The 13384-nt window shown below is 39.1% G+C and overlaps 1 protein-coding gene across 1 annotated transcript in view; it reads left to right on the top strand.

Annotated features, from left to right (window-relative positions):
* LOC126455534 (uncharacterized) overlaps positions 1 to 13384 on the top strand; it is a 205752-nt gene that overhangs the window by 173543 nt on the left and 18825 nt on the right. The window contains exon 10 of the mRNA XM_050091284.1: positions 2589 to 2807. Within this exon, the coding sequence (XP_049947241.1) occupies positions 2589 to 2807 (219 nt within the window). The remainder of the gene's footprint in view (positions 1 to 2588; positions 2808 to 13384) is intronic.

Raw genomic sequence — 13384 nt, 5'->3', positions numbered from 1 at the left:
CAGTGGTCGGCGGAAGGTGCACGTGCCCGTCGACCTGGGACCGGACCGCAGCGACGCACGGATGCACGCCAAGACCGTAGGATCCTACGCAGTGCCGTAGGGGACCGCACCGCCACTTCCCAGCAAATTAGGGACACTGTTGCTCCTGGGGTATCGGCGAGGACCATTCGCAACCGTCTCCATGAACTGGGCTACGGTCCCGCACACCGTTAGGCCATCTTCCGCTCACGCCCCAACATCGTGCAGCCCGTCTCCAGTGGTGTCGCGACAGGCGTGAATGGAGGGACGAATGGAGACGTGTCGTCTTCAGCGATGAGAGTCGCTTCTGCCTTGGTGCCAATGATGGTCGTATGCGTGTTTGGCGCCGTGCAGGTGAGCACCACAATCAGGACTGCATAGGACCGAGGCACACAGGGCCAACACCCGGCATCATGGTGTGGGGAGCGATCTCCTACACTGGCCGTACACCACTGGTGATCGTCGAGGGGACACTGAATAGTGCACGGTACATCCAAACCGTCATCGAACCCATCGTTCTACCATTCCTAGACCGGCAAGGGAACTTGCTGTTCCAACAGGACAATGCACGTCCGCATGTATCCCGTGCCACCCAACGTGCTCTAGAAGGTGTAAGTCAACTACCCTGGCCAGCAAGATCTCCGGATCTGTCCCCCATTGAGCATGTTTGGGACTGGATGAAGCGTCGTCTCACGCGGTCTGCACGTCCAGCACGAACGCTGGTCCAACTGAGGCGCCAGGTGGAAATGGCATGGCAAGCCGTTCCACAGGACTACATCCAGCATCTCTACGATCGTCTCCATGGGAGAATAGCAGCCTGCATTGCTGCGAAAGGTGGATATACACTGTACTAGTGCCGACATTGTGCATGCTCTGTTGCCTGTGTCTATGTGCCTGTGGTTCTGTCAGTGTGATCATGTGATGTATCTGACCCCAGGAATGTGTCAATAAAGTTTCCCCTTCCTGAGACAATGAATTCACGGTGTTCTTATTTCAATTTCCAGGAGTGTATTTTACAGAATTGTGTACTGCATAAGGTAGAGGAACAGTATGGATACAATGATGATATCAATTTGACAATGCTGTCACAAAAGGGCATCTATAAGGCAATGGTTTGTTGACAATACTGGCCCACCCAGAGACTTGGCCTGAACCCAATAGAACACTATTGGGATGAATTAGAATGTTGAATTCACTCCAGACCCTAGTGTCCAAAGTCACTATCTTCTCTGGTTGTAGTTTTTGAGGAAGGATGAGCTGCCATTCCTCTATGGGATCCAGATACCTTGTTGAAAGTGTCCCCAGCATAGTTCAAGCTGTCATAAAGGTGAGGGGTCAACACATCCCACATAAATGTCCACTAATAGGTGTATGAATATTTGTGGTCAAATAGTGTACATGCAGGAGACTTGGAAAACGTCAGTAAAATCAGCGTATGAGCTCATGGTTCTTCACTGATGATACTTAGGTACATTTTGAAGATCAGTTATTGCAGTTATATTGCAAATGATGAAGTGCTGAGAAAAAGTGGTCTATGCATTTTGCACAGAATCATTGTAAAAAAAGACTGAAGTTTGTAGAGCATATTCTGTGCATGAAAGATGGAAGAATCCCTGATTCAGCACTGTTGTGAACGAATGTAGGTATACAGAAGCAGAGAAAGACCTTGTAACACTTGGAAATGAACTTTTGCAGAGGATCTTTGGTGCATGAAGATAAAGTGGGAGAAAATTGAAGACTTGGCAGCTGATCATGTTTGCTTGAAGAAACTTGTTCTCTGATATGCAACTTAGCATCAGAGGAACTAAGCCTAAGCCTTCAGGTGGCTCTGGGTTACATTTTGTACCATTCATCAGCTGCAAACCTGTCTGATATAAGATTGACATGTAAGATCTTGCAGGCAGTCCTTATAATACAAATAATTCACAGAAATGCATTTGGAGCTGCAACCAGCAGACTCCCCAATAAGTCTTTAAAATGCATTTTCATTAGAAGCAGTAGCAAGCAAGTGAATACAGAACTCCACATTAAAGTGGCTATTTATCTCTGAATTCACTGCTCACAAAAACACTGGCAGTTAAGGGAGAAGAAGAAGCAATGCACTCAACCAAGAAACTGATTTGCAATGAATCCCATATTAGAGCTGGGAAACATCACTGTATGGAAATATTCCCATTTTAATTCTGTTGGTAATTGTGACAACACCAAATCTAGGTTGGTAATGGATACCTTTCTATCACTTCCAATAGTCATACACATTTTGGAAACTGCTTCAGTAATTTGAATGGATTCAACACACATGTGTCTTTCTTTAAAGTACAATAATGAACTAGATGCTGACATAATCAATGATTTTGGTATGTTTTGTGCAGCATCACTTGCTTTAAAATGTTGTTTTCATTATTCATGTTTAGCACGCTCTACATTTGGGCTCAACTGATGAATTCCACATCAAACCTATTGTATTAGTTAATGTGCGAGGTATTTCATTATTAGAGTTGTTTTTGCTGTCATGCAGATGTTTTTTGGAATTGGTTGAATTATGACAATTTCTTTTCCTCTTTTTAAAGGGACCAATCAAGACCATCCTTTCCACATGCATGGTTATCATTTCCATGTGGTTGCTATGGAACTTCTAGAAGAAGAAGAAATTGTGTCACTTGTCCGGGTGAAAGAAATGAATGAAAATGGTGCAATAAATAAGACTCTTGAAGGAGCACCTCTTAAAGATACTATATCTGTTCCAATGAGAGGTTATACAGTAATTAGATTCAAAGCAGACAATCCTGGTAAGATAACTTTTTTTTCCTCAAATAACACGCATATTTTACTCTATAACTCTTGCGACACATGACTTAAAAAAGGTCAAATTATTCAGTAAAGTCCATTACTTTTCTTTTGGGTATCAGATAATGCTCTTAGTAAATATTATTCTAATAATGCACAGAAAGTTCTGGTTGAGAATAATGATATACTCAGGAAAAAGAGATGACACACTGAAAGGCAAAAGCACTGCATTGTTGACAGATATATAAACAAAAGGTACAGAGATTTGCTTTGTTAGCTTTCAGAATGAAATTCCTTTCTCAAGTTGTTGCACAAAAACACACACACTCACACCATGCCCATGCCTGTCTCCCTACAGTGCACTCATTTGACTGCCAGCTCTTTCCTGGTCCACGATGAGTATACTGTGTAGTCATCCAGCTACACATGGCTAACAAAATTAAGGCCTAACCTGCTATATCATCTAGTTAAGTTATGAATCAAGCCAATAGTGATCGGGACTCAGCCCTGCCACTAAATTTTCGCCAGACTAACATAAAACACTGAGTCAATCCTGCTTGTTGCAAATCTGATGTGATGTGGAAAAAAACACTCTCTGATTTCTACTAACCAAAGTTAGACAGTTTTGTCTAACTTTTACCTCTACGTACACAGCTAAGTACCATACTACTACATTCACATATGGTTATATTGATGTGACAATATGACATTTACTTCTAAGTGAACACAGAGTGCTCAGTCTGACACTTATTATTATATTACTCGCATCTGAGTGTACTGCACCAATCAGGTGTAAGCAGAGTTTACAGATTTTCTTGACAAATGAATCTCCACCAATTTATATAATAATTTTGTAAACGAATCCATAATAGATATCATCAGATTGTGCAATTAATAATAAGAATTTTAAGTGTGCCAGAAAAAGTAATTTTAAATGTACATTCAGAGCTAGTAGAGAGCAATTGTAACAATGGAAATAAAGTAATTTCTTTTTATGGATTATAGCCTGAAATTAATACATTGTGTACAAAATCATATGCAATTCTGGTAGAAAAACAGTTGAGATAATATTAAAGTGCTTAAAAAGTTGTAATTATTTTTGCTATTGACAACTTCTGTTGAGGAAAGGTAATACTAGAGGAGGGCATCCCTTTACAATATCCCCCCTCACAAAATTTGGAAACAATTCGTGTACAATATTTTGTGACAAACTTTAAGATTTTCCAAACAGTATATAAAATGATGCCAAAAAATAGAACACAGATGTATAGAAGTATCTGATACATTATATATTATGGAAAACATAAGAAAAATATCTACACTACAAGTCATAATTTTTATACTGTACATATCAGTACATGCCTTTCATATTTTCAGATCTGTGCAACATACTGTCACAAGACAAATAATTCAAAGTCAAAACTACAACATTACAACACTAAACTATGGAAAAAATTACAGAGAAAATGTAAATTACTAGAATCACAAACTGCAAGTTTACATCCATAAAACCACACCTTCAAAATCTTCAAACGAGAAGAGAAAAAAATTCAGAACATAAGGCATGATGAGGGAGCCGACTCGAAAAACTCACAATGACAGGCACATACCAGAAGAATATACTCAATCACGTGTTGGATTATAGCACAAAATCAATCAGCCACATAAACCAGAGAATTTAAAGATATGTTGACTCATGAAAACACAAAATAATGAAAAAATAATAGGGCCTAAGCTTACAATGTAGGGACTAACCCATGAATCCAAATCACACTGGGTAAAACCAGCAAAAAGTTTCGAAGCAACAAAATGAATAAAGTTCATAATCATATTAGTATGTTCAATCATATGTATCATATGTAAAGAGTATTTATAAGAAGCATCTAGCCTCAATCAATAGTTGCACACTCTCCTTGAATACACACACACAAATACACACACAATTCAATTTCCAGTCAAATACAATATTGCAGTACTCAGGATAAATACAGGTAAACAGAGCCATAAATAGCTTTTAATGATGACATAATTGAGTAGCTTGAGGACCAAAATCTGTGTATGAAAGCATGACATGTATACATCTTGTTGTATTGTCTGTACTTGTAAGTGTTTTCCACACAATTTGCTAGTTGTTCATACAAACTAACCTATGTACATAGAGACATTGAAGATTCACTTGCAATAGAAAAAAATGTATATAATACATACTGATTTCAAGTTACATAATGTATTGGGAAGTTAATCCCCATACTTGAAAAACATACATTTATGTGGAATAACACTGTCTTTAGCAGTCTTTCCTAACAATTTACATAGCTCAGTCACAACACTGATGTAGTTGACAGATGCTTGAGTACGTTACTCAGCACCTATAATCTCTCATAAGTCGACTGTTCCAACAGGGTACAGCTATACAGCAGTGTGAGGAGTAGATCTACCCATATCTCTCAGTTTCCTCCCTAGAGTTCTGATCAGATGTTCCAATGGATAGGTAACTTCCTGTCTAGTATTCACATCAAATCCTGAAACTTTTTGTTTTTTTGTTTTTACTAAATATGCTGTTCAATACCTTCCTCACATCACACGGCATATCCTCTCCCTATTTATATTGCAGAAGCATTTATGTAGGATTTGCTTCAGAAAGGACTAAAAAGTTTTCACATATGAAACTTTAATAAACAGAGCTAAATGCAGTGAAAAAATGAAATTATAAGGTGATACACACAGATACACTAAGATACTATTCCTAATTTTTACAATATTTAATGGCATTATCCCATCTCAAAATTGTAAAAGGATCTATTCATTTAGTCTCATGGCATATATGTATCAAATTTTAAAGCAAAAATCTACTACAAAACATAACTATATGATGTATCATAGATTTAAACTCAGTCAATAGCTAAGACAGAATTTTAGAAATCACACCATCTTACATACCACATCTGTGACAAACAAAACACAAGTATATAGTCTTATGAATCTGCAAACGTAGTGTATATTTTCTTCTAGACTAGGGATCATTATGCATCCATGTTTAAAGATCTTATCTTCTATACCAGAAGTTAACAGTACTTGACATCTTACCAATTTGTTTGCTTCCTAATAGCTCTTCTTATCTTTACACCGGCAATGGACATTGCCACAAAATTTTTACTATACTTACTCATGTCTCTAAATTATTCAGATATACCACAAATTGGGCTATCTGTATCAATCAAACTGTTCCCTTCCCATTGATCAATCTTAATCTTAATGTAAGGACACTCCAAATCTGAATCATCATCTCTGTTATTAGACACTTCATGTAAAAGATCACTTTTAATTTCCTCAAATGCTACATCCACACTGTCTTTACTTTATTAGTATCATAGAATTACTTTGGTTACTCATGTTGTCAGGTAAAGATTGAACACAACAAATGGATTCCATGGCATCACATCACTTGTTACAGAAGGAACACAAAATACATTACGGTCAAAATTACACTTCCTGCTTAGGTCATCTTTCACTTCATTCCACCAATTTGGATACAAATTTTGACTAACCATGGCTAACTTATTCCAGAATGCACATTTATTTATGTTATCATCAATCTGGTCCCAAACAAACTTCAAAACTTTTTAACCTTTATTCTCTTGCGTCACAGATAACTCACATTTACTGTTTGAATCATAACTCTGCTTAACATTAATGAAAAACTGCTTTGACTGGACTGGTATTCCATGACACTCACTTATAATATCACATACATCCCTTACCTAACCTGTATTGTCAACATCCTTCACAAATAACTCTGAACATTCATTATTCTTAAACTCCACAAATACCTGATACTCATCATCATCATCATTATCATCATCATAATCTTCCAAAATTACTTCATCAACAACATCATTAATAACACAAGTATCATCTCCATTAAAGTCACTTATCTCACCTACATCTGTTTGCAATAAGCTACCAGTCTCAGACTTACCAACCTCAGTTATTTCACAGCTCTCATTTTCATCTACATAAAAAATATCACCTAGTTCAGATCCAATACAGTCACCACCTGATTTACATACATCAAGAACACTGTTTTCTGACCAAGACAAGAAATCATTAGTACCTACTACATCAAAATTCTTACTACTCTCACATTCTGGTTTGTGATTAGTACCTGCATCACCATAATGAAACATAGTATCCCAAAACTTTTGATCAAAGCATAAATGTGCCATATTATTAACACTTATTATAGTCTGGAAGTGTGAACTGGGGGTCCTGTGTTTGTTGTGTTTCCTCACCCCAAAACTGTTGACCTTCATTGAGGCAGACTTTTGTTTCCTGAGTAATTACTTCTATGACTGTTTCTCCTATTAAATTGCCCATTGTTATCCCCATTATTCCTATCCTGCTGATGTTCAAAATTTCTGTCTCTATTAAAATTTGGATCCTGATAGAATTTACCATTATCTCTGTTTCTGCAGTTATTCTCATTGTGATTTCTATTGTTTCAATTATTAAGGTACATACTTCTCTCTACGGCCCTATCATCCTGTAAAGATATCATAAAAGCTGCTCAAGACAATCATCAGTTCCATGTACTAAACCCCACTGCAACCTATCTGGTAATCTCCTCTTAAGTGCATCAATCAACATAATTTTGTCAAATGGTTTGTTAAAGTGTGTTAATTTCTTAAGTTGGTTCTTACAAAATTCTTTCAGAGTTTCATCCATATTCCTCTAATAAGGACCATTCAAAAATTCAGTTTTAATTCTCCCCTGTTCAGCTTCCAACCAAAATTTATTTTAAAAAGTTTTCTTGAAACTTTGATACTGTATATTTCCCACTGACTTAAATTTAAATTTACCCAAGACAGAGCTTCATCTTCAAGACATCTTTTAACAAATTTAATTTTTTTATTGTCACTCATGCCTGACACCAAACTATCTCTGCAGTGGTGCACAAAATCCACTGGATGTAAATTGTCTGATGGAAAACTTTTTAATGGAGTGTAGGACCATGCAGTAGCATTGTTTGAAGACAGATTTTTGTGAATACAGTTTCCCTGAGCTGTGGAGACTTTTGGATCTAAAACATTTTCATTAGTTAGCATGCTGTTTTCAACATTAAACATTTTTTGATCTAAACTACTAAAGTTGTGTTCCATATTTCCTCTGCAGCCTTCTGTTGAAATCTGAGTTGTTAACAGTTTTCTCCTGTTGTGAATATTGTGCAACTTACTCATTTTTCAAAACAATAAATTTATTTGTCAAGATATTGACTTTTTCATTCACATTTTTCAGTCCATCTGACAACCCATTTTTAGCAACAAAATTAGCAACAAAACCAGAGTACTAAGTTGCTCTACTTGGCATTGTACCCTGTCCATTTTATCATTGTTTTCAGTTCGTATTGCTGTCAACTGATCATGTTTTAATGTACATTAGAAACAATGTGCCTAATTTTGTGTTGAGAAGTGATATTCATAGCCATAATACTAGAAACAGAACATCTGTAGACGTACCATATCATAGATTATCAAAATCGCATAACTCTTAGCTAGTTCTTGGACTAAGGATGTTTAATAGACTAAGTGCTGACTTTAAAGAACTACCTGTAAATATCTTTAAAGCTAAATTATACAAGCTACTAGTGAACAATCCGTTTTACACCATTGATGAATTCTTTGAAGATTCTGTATTCTAACGTGTACCTATTTTATGTAAACCAATTTACATTGATATAGTAGTTTATGTAGAAATATATGCTTTGACTTTGTCTATTGCTGTAATCAGCTGAGCGACAATAAAATTATTATTATTGATTGCACTGAATTTGTTACTGTTATCTGTTTTTATTTCTATTAACTGATCATTAACTGCACTCAATTTTGCCAAAATCAATTGCTTAATATCAGTTTTCACTGTTTCTTTGCTTTCTACACTTTCACTTAAAATTCACAGATAGTTTGTACTTATCTATTCTGATGTCCTTCATCGTATTTGTGAAGTCCTCTCCCAATTCATCTGGTCCATCATCGTTGTTATTGATATTATCTCATCACTGTTGATACGACTTTGTTGAGGAGCTCTTGGGCCCTTTTTTTGTCGAGTGATTGAAGTCCAATAACATTTTTATTTAAAAATACACAAATAATTGTCCTTTCTTCTTTGGCAACAGACAAAACTTTGCTATCAGTCAACAGATCATGGCTGATGCCCACTCTTGTACCCTCCCATACATCACTATTAGAATTGCCTTAGGCTCTTCACTATTTTCAAAAACTTCAAGAGGTGTAAGGTATACAAAAGAAAAACTTTTTTCTTATCTTCATTTTCTCCTCTTGTTGTTGTTGGCTTCAAGTCTTGCATCTAGGATACATTTTTGAAGCTGTAATTTTTATAATGTTGTGGGTTCTTGATAACTGAATAACTGATGAAGATTTGCTTGTTTCCATGAATATCTGTTTATTTTGTCTCCTTCTTCTAAATCTCACCAACTTTAAAATTTTCACTTCTATCACACCACAAATTACATTATTAGTGACACACAAAAAAACACTTCTGGTTCTGTCAGAGGCATGCCCACTACTAACATTCTGCAGTATTCACAATATTCCAAAGAGTTTACAAAGCAGAAGAGTTTACACATTTTCTTAACAAAAGAAGGATCTTCGCTAAAATATATCATTGTTTTGTAAATGAGACCAGAAATAAATTTTATAATTTTTGTCGGATTGTGCAATAGGATAATAGGAATTTTAAGTATTCCCGTTATTTTGTAATTTCAAACATTTCTCAAAGAAGAGTAATTTTAACTGTACATACAGAGTACTAAAAAAATAATTTCCTTTTTTGTATTTATCTGAAATATAATATATCATATACAAAATCAAATGAAGTTCATTCAGTTAACCAGCTGAGAATGTTCGCCTATACAAGAATTGACAGTATACACAGTATCGGTTATTTCTATAAAAAAAAAAGGTAGTGTTAGAGAAGGGTGTTCCATTACAACATTCAATTGACAAGAAAATCTAACTACTAATGTCCAAAAGGGAAATAATATCATTTGCATATCACTATTTTAAAATAACAGCTACTCATTACATTACAGATCAGAATAAACACTATGCTGTTTCACCAGAAATTCATGTAAAAAAAAAAGCAAGAAAGAAAACAGGAAAAATACCTTTTATATAGGTCACAACTAGTGATGTCTTTACAACTGGGGTGCGGACTGGGTTGGGGTGAGTGATGGACAGAGGCGGAAGCCAGTGATATGGTTGGGGGGAAGCTTCTAGCCACTCGTGGGAGAGTGGGGAGCCACTTGTGGGCTAGTTAGGGATGCAGGTAGAGGTGGCAGGTGGCAGATGGCTGAGCACATGATTTTGCAGACTAGGGCGTGAGATGCAGCACACAAGTAGTTGACATGTATTGGACAGGGGTAATGAGAAAGGGATGGTGTGTGTGTGTGTGTGTGTGTGTGTGTGTGTGTGTGTGTGTGTGTGTGTGTGGATGGAGGGAGGGGGTGGGACAGTGAGTTACCTTAGCTTTACACCAAGGAAGTTATGGGAGTGAAGGATGTGCTGTCAGGATAGCTCCCATCTGCACAGCTCTCGAAAGAGGGTGGTGGTGGGGAAGATCCAGATGCATGGGTTGTGAAACAACCATTGAAGTCTCGCATTTTGTGCTCTGCTGTGTGTTGTGCTACTGGATTGTCCACCTTGCTTTTGCCAACAGTTTGTCAGTGGCCATTCATACCGGTTGACAGTGGTTGCTTGTCACACCAATGTAAAATGCTGTGCTGGTATACAACAAGGCTGCTTTCACAGGTGGCCTGGTCTCTGATGGGGTAGGATAAGCCTGTGATAGAGCTGGAGCAGGAGGTGCTGGTTGGGTGGATAGGGCAGGTCTTGCATCTGGGTCTTCCACAAGGGTATGATCCCTGGGGCAGGGGATTGGGGGTGGGAGTGGCATAGGGATGGACTAGGATATTGTGGAGGTTGGATGACGGAACGCCACTTTGGGAGAGGATGGAAGTATCTTGGGTAGGATGTCCCTCATTTCAGGAATGATGGTAGATAATCGTAGCCAAAGTGATACCATTCCAGAAGTCCAACACAACATCCAATCCCTGCTGAAATCCTTAAGCCCTTCCCAGACCCTCTCTGCTGAATTCGTCTCCCTGCTCACCCCAACAACAGTCCGCACACAATGTTCTACGTGCTCCCCAAAATCCACAAACCTAACAATTCCGAGACCCCATTGTGACTGGTTATAGTGCCCTCACCAAAAGAATCTTGGCCCTTGTTGACCAACATCTCAACCAATTGTGCAAAACCTAGCCTGCCACGTTAAAGATACCAACCACTTCCTGCACCAGCTCTCCACCATCCTCACACCCTTACCTCCCTGGTCCCTACTCGTCACTGTAGATGCAACATTCTTATACACCAGCATCCATCATGCCCATGGCCCTGCCATGAATGAACACTACCTTTCCCAAAGCCCTGCAGATCCCAAAATCACCAGTTCACTCCTCATACACGTAACCAACTACATCCTAACCCATAACTACTTTACCTTTGAAAGGGAGGTATACAAACAAATGCATGGCACAGCCATGGGTACCCACATGTCACCCTCCTATGCCAACCCCTTCATGGACCACCTACAGAAACATTCCCAACTTCCCAAAACTCAAACTCCTGTCCAGGACAACTTATCCTCATTACTCCACAATCTCAACACCTTCTCTCCCATTCACTTCATCTGGTCCTTCTCTAGCCATCGTGCCACCTTTCTAGATGTTGATCTTCTCCTCACTGATGCCTCCATCAACACCTCAGTCCACATCATATCCACCAATCACCAACAGTACCTCCAATTTGACAGCTGACACCTCTTCTGCACCAAAAAATCCCTCCCATACAGCCTGCCCACCCATGGCAGACACATCTGTAGTGAAGAGAACTCCCACATCCAGTATGCTGAAGGCCCCACAAAAACCTTTGCAGACAGGATATACCTCCCAGACCAAATATACAAACAGATCTCCCATGCCATAGCCACACACACACCTGATCCTCACATTCATCCCAGGAACCAACCACAGAGAAGCACCCCCCTTGTCACTCATTACCACCAGGGACTGGAGTGACTAAACTACATCCTTTGTCAGGGCTTTGATTATATATCATCATGCCCTGAAATGAGGGACATCCTACCCAAGATACTTCCATCCCCTCCCAAAGTGGTGTTCTGCCACCCATCCAACTCAACAAGTTCCTAGTCCATTCCTACATCTACATCTACATCTACATCTATATGGATACTCTGCAAATCACATTTAAGTGCCTGGCAGAGGATTCATCTAACCACCTTCACAATTCTCTATTATTTCAATCTCGTATAGTGTGCAGAAAGAATAAACACCTATATCTTTCCTTACGAGCTTTGATTTCCCTTATTTTATCTTGGTGATCATTCCTCCCTATGTAGGTCAATGTCAACAAAATATTTTCGCATTCGGAGGAGAAAGTTGGTGATTGGAATTTCATGAGAAGATTCTGTTGCAACAAAAAACAATTTGTTTTTAATGATGTCCATCCCAAATCCTGTATCATTTCTGTGACACTCTTTCCCATATCGCGATGATACAAAACGTGCTGCCTTTCTTTGAACTTTTTCGATGTACTCTGTCAGTCCTATCTGGTAAGGATCCCACACCACGCAGCAGTATTCTAAAAGAGGATGGACAAGTGTAATGTAGGCAGTCTCCTTAGTAGGCCTATGCCACTCCCACACCCAGTCCCTTGCCACAGAGATCATACGCTTGTGAAAGACCCCGATGCAAGACCTGCCCTAACCAATAACCCAGCACCTTCTAATCCAGTCCCTGTCACAGGCTTGTCTTACCCTCAGAGGCTGGGTCACCTGTGAATGCAGCCATGTTATACACCAGCTCTACTGCAACCACTGCACAGTGTTTTACATTGGTATTACAATCAACCAGCTGTCAGCAGAACGAATGGCCTTTGCCAAATTGTTGCCAAAAACAAGGTGGACCACACAGTGGCACAACATGCAGTAGAGCACAACATTCGAGGTTTCAACGCCCATGGCTCTTCACAACCCTTGCCATCTGGATCATATTCACCAAAAAAACTTCCCTGGCCTAAACAACTTGGTGACCCTCCACCTCCAACCAATAGAGAGAGAGAGAGAGAGAGAGAGAGAGAGAGAGAGAGAGAGTGTGTGTGTGTGTGTGTGTGTGTGTGTATGTACACTGCGCAACTGTCTGCCAACTACCCCCTCTACCTACATCACTAGCTAGTCCACAGACAGCTTCCCATTCTCCCACATGCTGATAGACACTCCCCCCCCCCCCCCCCCCCCCCGGACCCCGTCCCAGCCTCCTGCCTCTCTCCATCCCTTACTCCACCTGACCCTGCACCCCACCTCACCCCAGTACACTTATCATGGGCTAGGAAAGAACTGTCAGTCAAATGAGCACAATGTAGGGAGACATAGCAAAGCAAATCTCTGTACCTTTTGTTTGTTTATCTGTTAACAACAATGTGCT

Source organism: Schistocerca serialis, chromosome 2, assembly GCF_023864345.2.
Source record: "Schistocerca serialis cubense isolate TAMUIC-IGC-003099 chromosome 2, iqSchSeri2.2, whole genome shotgun sequence".
NCBI lineage: Eukaryota > Metazoa > Arthropoda > Insecta > Orthoptera > Acrididae > Schistocerca > Schistocerca serialis.
This window is presented reverse-complemented; position numbering and strand designations above follow the sequence as displayed.